This window comes from Corythoichthys intestinalis, chromosome 14 (genome assembly GCF_030265065.1).
Source record: "Corythoichthys intestinalis isolate RoL2023-P3 chromosome 14, ASM3026506v1, whole genome shotgun sequence".
NCBI classification, from domain to species: Eukaryota; Metazoa; Chordata; class Actinopteri; order Syngnathiformes; family Syngnathidae; genus Corythoichthys; species Corythoichthys intestinalis.
The window spans coordinates 9,688,622-9,706,449 of NC_080408.1; the positions used below are offsets into that span (position 1 = coordinate 9,688,622).

The 17,828-nt window shown below is 39.7% G+C and overlaps 1 protein-coding gene across 2 annotated transcripts in view; it reads right to left on the minus strand.

Moving 5' to 3' along the window:
• The window catches only part of mmp16b (matrix metallopeptidase 16b (membrane-inserted)), a 53,777-nt gene extending 41,341 nt beyond the window's left edge, over positions 1–12,436 (minus strand). The window contains exons 1-4 of one of the 2 annotated variants that reach the window (XM_057857343.1): positions 11,779–12,436; positions 5,151–5,299; positions 4,993–5,007; positions 1,343–1,459 (exon numbers count right to left, since the gene is read on the minus strand). In XM_057857343.1, the coding sequence (XP_057713326.1) occupies positions 1,343–1,459; positions 4,993–5,007; positions 5,151–5,299; positions 11,779–11,907 (410 nt within the window). In that variant the 5' untranslated portion in view covers positions 11,908–12,436. The remainder of the gene's footprint in view (positions 1–1,342; positions 1,460–4,992; positions 5,008–5,150; positions 5,300–11,778) is intronic. The other variant, XM_057857344.1, reaches the window with a different exon arrangement.
• Between the last annotated feature and the right edge of the window lie 5,392 nt (positions 12,437–17,828).

The following is a 17,828-nucleotide window of genomic DNA, read 5'->3' on the forward strand; positions in this document are numbered from 1 at the left end:
TTTGACAGCCCTAATTTAGATGTAACACTATACTCTTATTTGAGTAAAATTTTTGGCTACTCTACTCACCTCTGCTAAGTACAAAGTAAAAGTTACCGTAATTTCCCGAATATAAGGCGCACCCGTGTATAATGCGCACCCCAAATTTACTTGTAAAATCTAGGGGAAATTATTGTACCCGTTTATAACGCGGACCCTAATTTTAGCACCAATAAATAGAAGAATACAAGAAAACAGAGCTCGTGTACAGATACAGAGATGTCATTTTACTGACTGGTGAAACACAGCACAAGCATAGCACATTGGTAGTTCAAAACATTAACGTAAACTGACAATATTTACGGTAATAATATGATTTGACAACTTCTCCAACTTACCAGAATCTAGGAGAAAACAAAACAGATGTGACTTTTCTTTTAAAGGCTGCTGTATAACTTGCTTGTTTCCTCATGATGAATAAATGTTTCTTCCATGGATTGATACGGTAAAATGAAAGTGAGAACGTAAGTCGGAAATCCGTGAGAGCTTATCGCTGTCAACACGACAGTAACAAAAGGAACTATTGTTATTTGGGTTTGAGTTTCCCGAGGGACCGATATAGTTGACGGACACAGGAAGTGTGTGTCCTTATATTTGTTATGGTCCGAATTGCGGAGCTGCAATAAACGTCGACTCAAATGAGTTCAAGAAACTAAATTCTGTGCTTTATGAAGAGTGAAAAAAGCAGAATTTAACACAGACGAAATCATTCGGCCGATTAGAGTGAAGTATTACCGAAACAAAATGGTGACGAGACGTACCGTAATGGTCGGCAACGGGTCGCCACATACATTTCTTCAACACAACGTGGCCGTGTCAATGAAAAAAAGTCGGTTTGTATATATATATATGTAATACATATATATTTCTGTCTCCATCCATGTACCCGTTTATAATGCGCACCATGAGTTTACAAGTTGATTTTGGGGAAAAAAAGTGTGCGTTATATTCGGGAAATTACGGTAATTTAAATGGGCTGAAAAACCTTCACAAAATAAAGAGTAGTAAATCATGTGATCTGTTTTCAAAAGTGAAGAATGATACAGATTTTTTTGTTACTTTCTTTCAGTGCCACACACACATACATGCAAGGCAATATACAGAATCTGTTCAGCCGACTATTCTATATATTCCCATACATGACGTTTTGGAGCAGTCACCATGGCAACACAGAACTTGTGATCACTATTGGTGGTGACGGGGGGAAAAAAGTCATCACTGGAACACATGACTCCTCCTCCTTCACGGTTAACTGAGGCTGAACCTGAATGGTCGCCAAGGCAACTGCCTCCCTTCCTCTCACCTGTAGGTGATGTGCGTACGCTGCCACTTCTGGCCTGTTAGCGCATATCTCCGCCTCCGTGACCTCGAAGCACTTTTGAGCGTGTCTGGAACGCCGCAGCGGGGCTTCTGCATCCAACTGGAAACAGATAAAGAAGAGTAGATCATTTTAGGTCATCTTTCAAACTATTTATATGACAGCTCTCCACTTTGTGTGAGGTGAACTTGACATTTAATGCGCAATTCTATCCTCATGTTAAATCCTGATACGATGTTATCACAGTAGATCAAGTAAGAGTATCGGTATACACTGATGGTGCCCAGTGCCAAAATATAGTGAGAAAGCAAAAGAATGATGCAGGTCGATAAACTCGTTTGGACAACCTATTGCTCTATTAACCCTTTCAAATGAGGGTGAGTTATCACATTGTAAGTCCCAACATTATAATGCTTACAATGGCATCATGTTACAGTACTGATGCAATGGGTAAAAACATTGCTAGAAAATCAAGTTGTGGTGGGAACCTCTTGATACCTCACGATAACGATATAATTTGCGATACAAAGCTCACGATAACGATGATCTCACGATATGGCGATACAACAATTATCAATAAACTGGTAAGGAAAATCATTCTACAAAACAACTCATAAACCGAAAAACAAGCTATCTTCATCCTTCTGCTGTAAGTTTATCACTGGTAGCCGTCCAATCCATTGGGAAGAATTCTTTTTCTTTTCCCCTAATATAATACCCCTTCATAATTCTATTGACGGGTCAATTCGGCCAGCCACTGCGCAACGCCTTCAAGCAGGGGGCCAGGAATCCCACAATCCGCTTCAGTTATTCGCCGTCGGTCGCACCGACACATGCAGCATTCAGCGCCGGATTTAGGATAAAAATATGAAAGCTGTACCGCATACAAACAAGAAATATTCTCTCAGGAGTGATTTGTACGAGGATTCAATGTATTATAATATTTTTCGTACCATGCATGCATTTTGAAACGTGAAAAAAATCAATGGGAGAAATTCGCTGCTAGCATTGTCATCATAGTCTGCATTATTTACGTAAAATAAATGCTTACTTTACAGTTATTTTGCATTTATTGACAAGAACTTTCATCGGAAAAGCTCTGTTTACATCAGGCAGCTGCTAGCTACATTCACTAACAGACTAGCATTGTACTTCGACATCTTTACATAAAATAAATGCTTACTGTACGTTTTTTTTGTTGTTGCTTTTAACCAAGAATCGAGAATGCTTTACGTCCATATCTATAATGAATTTGGGGATTTAAGCAGTTATTCACAAGAATTTTCACTGGAAAAGCTGTGTTTACATCATGCGGCCACAAGCTACATTCACTAACAGACTAGCATTGTACTTCGACATATTTACCTAAAATAAGTGCTTACTGCACTTTTTTTTTTTGCTTTCAACCAAGAAGCGAGACTGTTTTATGTCCATATCTATATGGGATTCAGGGATTTGAGCATTTATTCACAAGAATTTTCACCGGAAAAGCTCCGTTTACATCAGGCGCCCGTTAGCTACATTCACTAACAGACTAGCATAGTACTTCGACATATTTACGTAAAATAAATGCTTACTGGAATTTTTTTTTTTTTTTGCTTTTAACCAAGACTTGAGACTGTTTTACGTCCATATCTATAAAGAATTTGGGGATTTTGCTTTTAACCAAGACTTGAGACTGTTTTACGTCCATATCTATAAAGAATTCAGGGATTTAAGCATTTATTCACAAGAATTTTCACCGGAAAAGCTCTGTTTACATCAAGCGGCTGCTAGCTACATTCACTAACAGACTAGCATAGTACTTCGACATATTTATGTAAAATAAATGCTTACTGGAATTTTTTTTTTTTTTTGCTTTTAACCAAGACTTGAGACTGTTTTACGTCCATATCTATAAAGAATTTGGGGATTTTGCTTTTAACCAAGACTTGAGACTGTTTTACGTCCATATCTATGAAGAATCCAGGGATTTAAGCATTTATTCATAAGAATTTCCACCGAAAAAGCTCTGTTTACATCATGCGAACGCTAGCTACATTCACTAACAGACTAGCATTGTAATTCGACATATTTAAGTAAAATAAGTAAAATAAATGCTTACTGAACATTTTTTTGCTTTTAACCAAGAATCGAGACTGTTTTACGTCCATATCTTTAAAGAATTCGGGGATTTAAGCATGTATTCACAAGAATTATTTACCGGAAAAGCTCTATTTACATCATGCGGCTGCTAGCTACATTTACTAACAGACTAGCATTGTACTTCGACATATTTACGTAAAATAAATGCTTACTGCACGTTTTTTTTTTTTTTTTTTTGCTTTTAACGAAGAATTGAGACTATTTTACGTCCATATCTATAAAGAATTTGGGGATTTAAGCATTTATTCACAAGAATTTCCACCGAAAAAAGCTCTCTTTACACCAGGTGGCCGATAGCTACATTCACTAACAGACTAGCATTGTACCTCAACATATTTAGGTAAAATAAATGCTTACTGCGCGTTTTTTTTTTTTTTTTTTTTCATTTTAACCAAGAATCGAGACTGTTTTACATCCATATCTATAAAGAATTCGGGGATTTATGCATTTATTCACAAGAATTTTCACCGGAAAAGCTCTGTTTACATTAGGCAGCCGCTAGCTACATTCACTAACAGACTAGCATAGTACTTTGACATATTTACGTAAAATAAATGCTTACTGCACGTTTTTGTTTTGCTTTTAACAAAGAATCATGACTGTTTTACGTCCATATTGATGAAGAATTCGGGGATTTAAGCATTTATTCACTAGAATTTTCACCGGAAAAGCTCTGTTTACATCAGGCGGCCGCTAGCTACATTCACTAATAGACTAGCATAGAACTTCGAGATATTTACATAAAATAAATGCTTACTGCAAGTTTATCTAGCTTTTAACCAAGAATCGAGACTGGTTTACATCCATCTCTAAAAAGAATTCAGGGATTTAAGCATTTATTCACAATAATTTTCACTGGAAAGGCTCTGTTTACATCAGGCGGCTGCTAGCTACATTCACTAAAAGACTAGCATTGTACTTCAACATATTTACGTAGAATAAATGCTTACTGCACTTTTTTTTTTTTTTTTGCTTTTAACCAAGAATCGAGACTGTTTTACGTCCATATCTATAAAGAATTCGGGGACTTAAGCATTTATTCACAAGGATTTTCACCGGAAAGGCTCTGTTTACATCATGTGGCCGCTAGCTACATTCACTAACAGACTAGCATTGTACTTTGACATATTTACGTAAAATAAATGCTTACTCCAAGTTTTCTTTTGACAAAGAATCGAGACTGTTTTACATCCATATCTATACAGAATTCAGGGATTTAAGCATTTATTCACAAGAATTTTCAATGAAAAAAGCTCTGTGTCATTTCACTCGGTCAGCTTTGACGGCCTCGCCAACAATGCAGGGCCCCTATTTATCGGCCCCACGCCCCGTCAATACATTATGAAGTCTATGCCCCTTAAAACAAACAGTATCTTGATACAGTGATTGTGCATGTGGACAAGTGCCAAGTTATAACAAGCTGGTGCAAACTACGCTACCACTTATGAGTGACACACAAAAGGAAGGCAATAAATATCGTCAATTCTCACCTCAGCGTGATATCACTGCATCATCATGCAAAATAAGAAGAAGGACACGTGTTAAAAGCGTCACCTGCGCATTGACGCACGGCCACGAGAGGACAACATGTCTGATTTCTGTTCTACACTCACACATTTGCATGTCCGCGACACATCGGTATACTTACTCCATGGTTCTCTCATCCAGCGTCCCGGTGACATTGAGTCCGTAGGTGCGCTGCATGGCAGCAATGGCCGAGTGCATGGTTTGGACCGAGCGCAGAACGGACATTTTGGGTTCTGTGTGGGGAAGGTAGCCGTACCTCTGTAGCCATCCCTAAAAAGAAGCACGTTTTAGATTTAATTGTATGTGATAGACCGTGTTGTGTCAAAGTCACCAAAGTCACCACTAACTAACTGTATACATAAACACTAAACCTGCTTTTCAGCTATTTATGGTATTAAATGATTATTCATCTAACTGATAAAGATTCTTTTTTTTTTTTAATTTTGCATTTATACTTACTCTACTTAGTATAACTACTTGGATGCTGGCTAGCTAGCAAGCTACACTGCAGGCCAAAAGTATTAGGACCCCAGCAATTCTGTCAGATAATGCTCAATTTCCCCCAGAACATTGTAGTAATATCTTCATTTATTTTGCTTACAATGAAAAACACATAAGAGAATGGGAAAAAATTTTAAATCATTATCATTTTACTAGGGCTGTCATAATTATCGCGTTAACGGGCATTAATGATTTTTTAAAAATTAATCACGTTAAAATATTTGACGCATTTAACGCACATGCCCCGCTCAAACAGATTAAAATGACATCAAAGTGTCATTTCCACTTGTTACTTGTGTTTTTTGGTGTTTTGCCGCCCTCTGCTGGCGCGTGGGTGTGACTGATTTTTATGGGTTTCAGCACCATAATTATTATTGACATCAACAATGGCGAGCTACTAGTTTATTTTTTGATTGAAAATTTTATTAAAACGAAAACATTAAGAGGGGTTTTATGTAAAAATTCTATAACTTGTACTAACATTTATCTTTTAAGAACTACAAGTCATCCATGGATCGCTTTAACAGAATGTTAAAGCTTGTTGATTTATTGTAATAAACAAATACAGTACTTGTGTACAGTTATTTGAATGTATATATCCGTCTTGTGCCTTATCTTTCCATTCCAACAATGATTTACAGAAAAATATGGCATATTTTATAGAGGGTTTGAATTGCGATTAATTACGATTCATTAATTTTTAAGCTGTGATTAACTCGATTAAAAATTTTAATCGTTTGACAGCCCTACATTTTACACAAAACTCCAAAATTGGGCCTGACAAAAGTATTGGTACCCTTTGAAAAATCATGTGATGCTTCTCCAATTTATGTAATTAACAGCAACTGTTATCTACCTGTGGCACATAACAGGTGGTGGCAAAAACTAAATCACACTTGCAACTAGTTAAAATGGATTGAAGTTGACTCAACCTCTGTCCTTGTGTGTACCACATTGAGCATGGAGAAAAGAAAGAAGACCAAAGCACTGTCATGAGAAGCAAAATTGTGAGGAAGCATGGGCAATCTCAAGGCTACAAGTCTATCTCCAAAGACCTGAATGTTCCTGTGTCTACCCTGCACAGTGTCATCAATAAGTTTAAAGCCCATGGCACTGTGGCTAACTTCCCTAGATGTGGACAGAAAAGAAAAATTGATGAGAGATTTCAACGAAAGATTGTGCGGATGGTGGATAAAGAACCTCGACTAACATCAAAACAAGTTCAAACTGTCCTGCCGTCCAAGGGTACAACAATGTCAACCCGTACTATCCGTTGGCATCTGAATGAAAAGGGACTGTATTGTAGGACACCCAGGAAGACCCCACTTCTGACCAAGAGACATAAAAAAGCCAGGCTGGAGTTTGAAAAACTTACCTGAGAAAGCCAAAAATGTTTTGGAAGAATGTTCACTGATCAAATGAGACAGAAGTACAGCTTTTTGGGAAAAGGTATCAACATAAAGGAAAATAAACCGAGGCCCTTAAAGAAAAGAACACAGTTAACACAATCAAACATGGCGGAGGTTCCCTGATGTTTTGGGGTTGTTTTGCTGCCTCTGGCACTGGACTGCTTGACCATGTGCATGGCATTATGAAGTCTGTAGCCTACAAACAAATTTTGCAGCAAAATATAGGGCCCAGTGTGAGAAAGCTGGGTCTCCCTCAGAGGTCATGGTTCTTCCAGCCGGACAATGACCCAAAACTCACTTCAAAAAGCACTAAAAATGGTTCAAGAGAAAGCACTGGAGACTTCTAAAGTGGCCAGCAATGAGTCCAAACCTGAATCCCATAGAACACCTGTGGAGAGATCTGAAAATGGCAGTTTGGAGAAGGCACCCTTCAAATCTCAGAGACCTAGAGCAGTTGGCCAAAGATGAATGGTCTAAAATTCCAGCAGAGCATTGTAAGAAACTCAATGATGGATACCGGAAGCAGTTGTTCGCAGTTATTTCGTCTAAAGGTTGTGCTACCAAGTATTAGGCTGAGGGTGCCAATACTTTTCTCCGGCCCATTTTTAAAGTTTTTTTTACGTTTTTTATTCTTTTTTATTTTTTCGTTGCAAGCAAAATAACTACCAAAGCATTTGTAATTGCACTCATTTTCTGGGAGAAATTGAGCATTATCTGACAGAATTGCAGGGGTGTCAATACTTTTGGCCAGCAGTGTAGCTAGGTAGTTAGACAAGCAAGCAGGCAGAAAGACAGATAGATATACTGACAGACAGACAGATTGACAGACAGACAGATGGAAAGACTCAAATTCACATGCACCAACCACCATTTAGTGACCCTGCTCAACTGCAAAAAGTTCAGCTATCTTAGGTTTCTCATCCTGACATTTTTCATTTCACAGTACTGTGGCTCAGAGTTTCCACAGCATCGGAAGGACTCATTGTTCAAAGGCTTCAGTAAAGAAAAGGGTATGGCATTTTCTACGCAGTGAAGGCAGTTGTCATCAAATGGAGAAAATATGACACATGCTAGACGTCATCAAAACTGTTAAAAAGAGGGGAAGAATATTCAGACAGGCTGGATCTGCGAGAATTTTTGTTTACTGCTTTGTACATGTGACATCGCTTTCCGTCTTCTCCGATGTCTGGGTTATGAGGTAAGGTGGCAAAACAGAAAAAAAAAAAAACTTGTGAAATGCGAAAATGTGTTTACATGAGAAAATTGGCCCTATTTTCAAAACAGTATCGAACATAGGCAGCACTGAACTACAAAAAGAACTCCAAAAAGTGGCATTTGCCATTCTTTGAGACTGTTTTTATTTAGCTTGTACTGGAGAAGAAATATGCTGGATACCGCAGCTAGGAATGGTGACATATTCCAGGATGTTATGAACCATCCCAAATACCTTTCAGTGTTGCAACCTTCAGGTCTTTTCTATAAACAAAAACATCTTAATTTTATTTTGAATCTCTCTCTAATAAAAATCACTTCTCACAACTAGACATGTGCCGATTACCGGTTTCAAGGTATACCGTGGTATGAAAATGTCAAAACCGCAAAACTTTTCCGTCATACTGTCCCTACGGTATTAGCTATTTTTTATGTCCCAAAAATGCAGGGAGAAATCCCTCGCTTGCAGCTGCAAGGCTCAACCCTCCCCCACCGGATGTTTCTCAGTGTCAGTGAGTCAGCTGTGCTACACGATGGCTGAAGGAGGTGAAACTCCTGAAGTTTTTCCCCCATCGAAAAAAACAAAATTGCCTGTTTGGGAATACTTCAGCTACAGAAAAGTTACAGATGGCCGCGACTTAGTAGAGGAGGGCCAACTGACATGTAAAACTTGTTTGCGGAGGGTGGCTGCCAAGGAGGCAATACCTCCAATATGATTTCGCATTTATATAAAATAAAAGGTTAGTAAACATTGTCATGAACGTTTCCCACCAGCTACGAGAGTTAACTCTAGCGTGTTTAGTGTGTCTAGCAGTGGTAAAACATCTGGTCTTTTTTTTTCTCTCTGGCAACTGTCTTTGTTAGAAAGAGAGTGTGGGTATAATGTAAACATGATACCAGTCCGGTTTCACGTTATTTTACATTGACAGCAATGGCCCTGTAGTGGCATCACTCACTAAAAACCCTGAAAAAACACGACAGTCCCTGACAAAAGTCTTGTCGCTTATCCATTTTGTAGAAACAATTGCTAATAACCTGACTTTTAATTATTCAATTGGTTTCAAAAATGGCTCACATGAAAGCTAAGACCCTCCCAAATGATGTTGAATGTACAAAAATATATTTGTTTCAAGATTTATCATTTAATGAAGACATAAAGGTCAGATTTTGGCAAGACAAAAGTTTTGTCGCCTTCAGAAAGTAGTGTGAAATTGAACAAAAAATGTACTTCAAATACAGAAATATGTTACATAACATAAGCCAATTAAGTAGTGGTGCTGTGAGATCCGAATTTAACATTTTGTATGACTTCCATGGGCTTGAAGGATTGCATCCATGCGGTTCGGCAAGGATTAATACAATTTATTGATGAAGTCATCAGGAACATCAAAGAAAGCAGTCTTAAATGCCTCCCAGAGTTCAGAAATATTCTTGGGTTTCGTCTTCCAGGCTTCTTCTTTCATCCTACCCCAGATATGCTCAATGATGTTCAGGTCTGATGACTGGGCTGGCCAGTCCTGGAGAATCTTGATCTTCTTTGCCTTGAGGAACTTTTAGGTAGAGATTGAAGTATGCGATGGAGCACCATCCTGCTGCAGAATTTGTCCCTTTTTATGGTTAGGAATGTAAGAGGCAGCTAAGATTTGTTGATATTTCAGACTATTTATGTTGCTGTCACCCTGCAGATCTCTCGCACACCCCATATTGGGTGTAACCCCAGACCATGATTTTGCCACCACCAAACTTCACTGTTATCTGAGTGAATCTCAGATCCATGCAGGCTCCAGTAGGTCTCCTGCAATATTTTCAGCAACTGTGGTGTAATTCAATGGAAGATTCATCTGAAAAATCCACCTTTTGCCAGTCTTCCAGCGTCCATCCTTTTGACAGGCTGTGGGCCTTGGAAAATGCCACACGGTTTTTTATTTGTCTACACCCTGAGATATCTGCAGGGTAGGGTGGAAGGGTGGACTGATGAAACCTAAGTTAAATTTTTGGGAGTAACACACAACGTCATGTGTGGAGGAAAAATGGACCAGCTCACCAACATCAACATTTCATCCCAACCGTGAAGCATGGTGGAGGGAACATCATGATTTGGGGTTGTATTGCTGCCTCAGGGCCGGGACAACTTGCGATTATTAATGGAAGAATGAATTCAAATTTTTCAGGATGTTTTGCAAGAAACCTGAGGCCGTCTGTCAGATGGTTGAAGCTAAAAAGAGGATGGATGCATGCTGCAACAAGACAATGATCTAAAACACAGAGGTAAATCAACTTTAAAATGGTTTCAGAAGAACAAAATACACGTTCTGGAGTGGCCAAGACAAAGTCCAGACTTGAACCCCATTGAGATGCTGTGGCATAACCTAAAGACAGCGATTCATGCCAGACATCCCAGGAATCTGACTGAACTACAGCAGTTTTGTAGAGAAGAATGGGCTAGGATTAGTCCTGATCGATGTGCCAGACTGATCTGCAGCTACAGGAAGCATCTGGTTGAAGTTATTGCCGCCAAAGAGGGGGTCACAAAATGTTAAATGTGATGGTTCATTTACTTATTTTTCCTCCTTCTGTCATTGTTTACATACTATCCTCATTAAAATATGAAAACCTATAAATGTTTGGGTGGTTTTAGTTAAAGCAGACACTTTTTTTTCATCTGTGTGATTTTGACAAAGATCAGATCACATTTGATGGTGATTTTATGCAGAAATATGAGAAATTCCAATGGGTTCAGATACTTTTTCATACCACTGTAGATACATAGATACGCAAATACATAGATACACATATGCATACATACAAACTGCAGATACATAGATCGACATACTACTAGTATATATTGATAGTATTGAAGGTTTCCCATGGTCGCTTCTTCATAGAGGACAAATTCAAAAGTGAATCAAAATCACTAACGTATAAACAAGCAGAAAAATAAGGAGTTCATGCCTTCAGTTTTGACTACAACACAACACATCCATCTTGTTGATGTCCCTATCGCCAAGTGTCCGCTCCATCATCCGTCCATCCGTTCGACCATCCACCCTCGCATCCATTCACACAGCAACCAGCGGGGGCGGCCAATCAGAAATGTTCCCCTTACACTACCTATTGTATTATCTGTCAGTTCCTCTGTGTTTACCGACAGCTTATGTTTATCATCCTTTTCCCTGCATCTAGCCGCTATGTGTGTGTTTATGCCAAGACTCATGTATCCCACATGTATGGCAGTGAGGCGTAAAATTGATTTGGGGAGCTGCTGAAATTGAAGAATTGAAGAGGATTATATATCTCAAATCATATTTGTGATGATAATCATGAAAAAAAAAAATCTCATTATGCAACTGGCATGTGTGACTGGCTAATCCGCTCCATCAGCATGATGCTGAGGCCTATCACTTTTCACCATCAATTAATGCATTGCAGGCCCAAACAAAGCTTGCATCCATATCTGGGTTACATGCACACACGCACATAAATGAGCCTTGAGTGGCCGTGTTGTGCTATTGGTGTTCCAGATTTTCATTTTGGTGGTTGCTGGAGGAGTGGATACGGTCATGGATAACGGCTAAGAGCAGGGAAGGGCCGCTTATCTATTATATTATATATTTATGTGCATCCTACCTCGACGCTGAAGTGCTGGTGCTCCTCTCCGGACACTGCACACGCAATCCAAAGCAAGAGATGCAAGCACAACGCGGCCGCCTGAACGCAATTCGATGCTTTCTTTGCACTAGAGGCGACTAAGGTCATAATGACCCGCTTAAATCCCGATTCTCTCTTTTTTGTTGTTGTTGTCCTGCTTTTCAGCGAGAAGCCTCCCGCGTCTCGCTTTGGGGTTTTTTTGCGTCAAGACAAATGCATGAAGGCATGGAGCGCTGCGTCCGTGAGGCGCGTCGACGTCAAGGAGAAACGATCCGATGTCAAGCGCACATGAAGCGGCGTGTTCCATCCGATGCCCTCGCCATCCTTGTATTTACATCACGGGCTCCATTTAGACAGCAGCAGCATCACTGGGGCTGCAGGCGGGCAGTCTGCGCAAGATTGGCCGCCTCCTCCTCCGCCTCCCTCTCTCGTCGCCTTTCACGCCTGCGCTTTGATTTCGTGCATGACAGAATATGCACGGCGTCTGCAAAGAAGAGGGACGGAAAGAGGGGTCGAAGATGCAATTACCTTTATATTCATAACTAATAACACCCATGCAAATGTGAAATATTTTCCACTTTGTGTTATCAATGAAAAATTCGAATCGTCACGAATCTACAACTGATGTCTCCCCTATTATGACAAAAGCAGCAACGTACAGTAAGTAGACCAACACAATGGCTGATGTGACGTCACACGTCGGCCCCGCCTCTCGTTGCCAGGCAGAATTAGAGGAAACACAGGTAAGCTTTCGAATGAAAACAATTGGTGTATCTATTGCTACACTGTATGGCAGAAAAAAGCAGCATAGTGTGACAATATTGGAATTAACTACTATTCTATATTAAATATAAACAAGTATTTATTGGAAGAAACATTGGGATGTGACTACATAAATTACCCGCTATGTTTGGATATTTTTTAGTCAAAATAGTCTGACAGAAAACAAATTGTTTCTACTGTCAGATACTTTGATTTTCTTATTGTAGTGAGATGCCGTCTTCAAAAATACAGTGGGGAAAATAAGTATTTAGTTAAACACTAATTATGCAAGTTCTCCCACTTGAAAATATTAGAAAGGCCTGTAATTGTCAACATGGGTAAACCTCAACCATGAGAGACAGAATGTAGGGGAAAAAAACAGAAAATCACATTGTTTGATTTTTAAAGAATTTATTTGCAAATCACGGTGGAAAATAAGTATTTGGTCAATACCAAAAGTTCATATCAATACTTTGTTATGCAGTGTTGTCACAGATTACTTGAAAAAGTAATTAAATTACTGATTATGCCTCAAAAAAGTAATCTAGTTACTTTCCTGATTACTTCATTATCAAAGTAACTAAGTTACTTTAAAAGTAATGTCAGTTACTTTTTACCTATTTTTCTCTCTTTGCCGCCTCAACATAAGAATGACAACAGAAAAATGTCATCGCATGTATTTGACTTTCCGATGATTGAATTTAAAGGGGAATATCAGAATTTCGCGCAAGCTTAGCCACTCCGGAGCCCTAAAACTAACAAATATCTGACAAACTGCTTGGAATTTGTTGAAATCAACTCCACCGACCGATTAAACCCCGCTAACTCTAAGATTAAGCATAATGTCAAAACTTCTGAATTTCGGGTTATGGTTAACAGCATATCAGTGCCAATGTAAAATAATGCAAACTGACAGCACAAAATTTCAAAGGTGGTGGCGGGAGCGGATGCGCGTCCACAACCCAGAGATACTCCTCTCAACACACATGCGGTCAATTTGGCCACAAAACGTGGCGGCAACTAAGCACTTTACACTCAGTCGGACTTACAACACATCCCACTGATGCTAAACGAACACATCACCTCACGGCATAAATGTGCAACACGCATATGATGTAAACAAAGCTTGCCAAATTGGAGCGATGACTGCCCGTCGTTGCTACGGCAAAGCTACGAAACGGCCGAGCATGAAGTCCAACCTTTTGCTGATACCCTCCAGAATGAAGGAAAAATACTCACCTTCATTCATGGATATCCACAGATCAACATTCCCTCGCAACGTGTCAACACTCGGCTCCAATGTCCACCCGCCTGGCCCACGCCTTCAGTCCCACAACACATGTGACACGAGACCAAAACAGGAAATAGCTAAGAGGTTGTCATGGAAACATGTACCGGGAACCTTTTATTTTAGCATTTTCTTTTCAAAATGCTCTTCGTACATGACTACAATAATCTTCATTTTACATACGTTATGAGACAATGAAAAAATAGTAACGCAGAGACACTAAGGAAACTTTAATCAGAGTACTGGGGGTAGAAAAATGAACGCGTTAGATTACTCGTTACTGAAAAAAGTAATCAGATTACAGTAACGCGTTACTAACTAACGCGTTACTGACAACACTGTTGTTATGTAGCCTTTGTTGGCAATAATGGAGGCCAAACGTTTTCTGTAACTCTTCACAAGCTTTTCACACACTGTTGTTGGTATTTTGGCCCATTCTTCCATGCAGAACTCCTCTAGAGCAGTGATGTTTTGGGGCTGTCGTTGGGCACCACGGACTTTCAACTCCCTCCACAGATTTTCTATGGGGTTGAGATCTGGAGACTGGCTAGGCCACTCTAGGACCGTGAAATACTTCTTATGCCTTTGTTGCCCTGGTTGTGTGTTTGGGATCATTGTCATGCTTAAAGACCCAGCCACGTCTCATCTTCAATGCCGTTGCTGATGGAAGGAGATTTTCACTCAAAATCTCTCGATACATGGCCCCATTCATTCTTTCCTTTACACACATCAGTCGTCCTGGTCCCTTTGCAGAAAAACAGCCCCAAAGCATGATGTTTCCACCCCCATGCTTCACAGTGGGTATGGTGTTTTTCGGATGCAATTGAGTATTCTTTGTCCTCCAAACACGAGAACCTTTGTTTCTACCAAAAAGTTATATTTTGGTTTCATCTGACCATAACACATTCTCCCAGTCCTCTTCTGGATCATCCAAATGCTCTCTAGCGAACCTTCTTCAGCACAGGGACACGTCTGGCAGTGCAGGATTTGAGTCCCTGGCGGCACATTGTGTTACTGATAGTAGCCTTTGTTACTGTGGTCCCAGCTCTCTGTAGGTCATTCACTAGGTCCCCCGTGTGGTTTTGGGATTTTTGCTCACCGTTCTTGTTATCATTTTGACGCCACGGGGTGAGATCTTGCATGGAGCCCCAGATCGAGGGAGCGTATCAGTGGTCTTGTATGTCTTCCATTTTCTAATAATTGCTCCCACACTTGATTTCTTTACACCAAGCTTTTTACCTATTGCAGATTCAGTCTTCCCAGCCTGGTACAGGTCTACAATTTTTTCTCTGGTGTCCTTCAACAGCTCTTTGGTCTTAGTGGAGTTTGGAGTGTGACTGACTGAGATTGTGGACAGGTGTCTTTTATACTGATAATGAGTTAAAACAGGTGCCATTAATACAGGTAACGAGTGGAGCCTCATTAGACCTCGTTTGAAGAAGTTAGACCACTTTGACAGCCACAAATCTTTTTTGTTTGTAGGTGACCAAATACTTATTTTCCACTCTAATTTGGAAATAAATTCTTTAAAAAGCAAACAATGTGATTTTCTGTTTTTTTCCCCATATTCTTTCTCTCATGGTTAAGGTTTACCCATGTTGACAATTACAGGCCTCTCTAATCTTTTTAAGTAGGAAAACTTGCACAATTGGTGGTTGACTAAATACTTATTTGCCCCACTGTATATACAGTGAAGAAAATAAGTATTTGAACACCCTGCCATTTTGCAAGTTCTCCCACTTAGAAATCAGGGAGGAGTCTGAAATGTTTTTTTTTTGTTTGTTTTTTTTTTTTTTTAAAGCTGTCCTGTTCAGCTGTTTGACACAGAGAATGGAAGTCTAACTGCCTGGTTGGTCTGAACAGTTTTAATGTTTCACATTGAGAGTATGACATACTCCAATTGTGATCATTGGACATACCTCATTTATTATGACAAAGCAGTGAACAGGAAGGGGTTATGAGGGAACAGAACAAAAGAAAAACAAGAGAAGAAAGAAAAGAAACACAACAACAAGAAATACATTGAACGTTTAAATTAACTACTAATATGTTGGTGTTATCGTCAGCTAGATATATTTCTGGTTGACACCATGTGGGGGGCCTGTTGACCAGGAAAAGAGGAGGACGGGGCTGGGGGAGTATATAAGCTAAGTGAATGAAAGGGGTAGAGTGTACACAAATCAGCTCTGTGATCTAGAACCCAGTAATCGTGTGAATCACTTGTGAGTGTAAGCCCGTTGGCGACCGAGTCTGAAATTTTCATTGTAGGTGTGCATGTCCACTGTGAGAGAGAGAATCTAAAAAGAAAAATCCAGAAAACACAATGCATGATTTTTTTAAACAATTTATTTGTGTGATACAGCTGCAAATAAGTATTTCAACACCTGTCTATCGGCTAGAAATCTGACCCTGAGAGACCGGTTAGTTCGTCTATTAAAAGTCCACCTCCATTCCATGTATTATCCTGAATCAGATGCATTTGTTTGAGTCGATGGCAGCATAAGGACACCTGTCTACCCCATACAATTAGGAATAGTAAGACTCAGACCTGTCACATGGTCAAGACCAAAGAGCTGTCCAAAGACACCAGAGATAAAATTGTTCACCTCCACAAGGCTGGAAGTCTACAGAGCAATTGCTAAGCAGCTTGGTATAAAAAGGTCCACTGTTGGAGCAATCATTAGAAAATGGAGGAAGCTAAACATGATGGTCAATCTTAATGCGAGTGGAGCCCCATGTAAGATGTCACCTCGTGGGATCTCAATGATCCTAAGAAGGGTGAGGAATCAGCCCAGAACTACACAACAGGTGTTTGTCGATGACCTGAAAAGAGCTGGGACCACCATTTCCAAGGTTACTGTTGGTAATACACTAGAGGTCATGGTTTGAAATCATGCATGGCACACAGGGCCGGCCCAGCCTATACGCAGACTATGCAGCTGCTTAGGGCCCCTGACCACTAGGGGGCGCAGATAGGGGGCAATCTGGCAATTGTTTAATTTATATTCTATTTTGTTTACAACAGTTTGCTTTATTTGACTTTTGTGAGTTTTGATACTTGATTACAAGCTTAAAAAATAAAAGTTCTTCCTTAACTTCTTTCTTTCCTCTTTTAGAAAAAGGTTTGGTGTTATCTACTGTAAGTACTGACAATCATTTGGGGTGAGAAGTTTGAACAATGCAGTGCAACAAAATCTGATTAATATACAAAATATGGACATAAAGGTTGGATTGCATGCATGGGTTTCACAGTACACTGTGATGAAATGGTGGGCCAACAATATGGGCCCATTGGCATTATTTTGCTTAGGGCCCCCAAAATGGCCCTGATGGCACAGAATGTTTCCCTGCTTAAACCAGCACATGTCAAGGCCCGTCTTAATTTTGCCTCTGACCATTTGGATGATGCAGAGAAGTTCTGTGAGCAAGTTTTGTGGTCGGATGAGAGTAAAACAGAACAAGGAGAAACAGGGGAAACTATCCAGTTTCCGAAAGCGTTCTAACTAGCCCCTCCTTCACCTCGCTTTTTATTTGGGATGGCCCTAGCAACAGATGGGTGTCTTGCCATAAAAGGGAAAAATGAGAAGCAAGCTACCGACACCTCTTGTCTTTTTTGGCAATGTGTGTGCATGTAGGTGGAATTATATATATACTGTACGTGTCAGCACATTTCAGCAACGCACAGCGGCCTCTTCTGACCTTGACCAGGCAAGACAAAACATTCTTTCTTTGTGAACAATAACAATAAGCAAAAGAATTTCTTCATTGCGGGCAGCAATTGATAAAAGCAAATATATAATAACAACTTAATAACTATCTCATCAGATGCATTTCATAAAGCAATAGCATTTGATAAGTAATAAAATGCAACAATATGATTCCTTAAATGTATTGAAGTTGACCTGTGGAACCTAGGCCGGTTTAAACCGGTCAGAATGACAAGACAGTATTATCAAGAGCTAAACATGTCTATAGATAT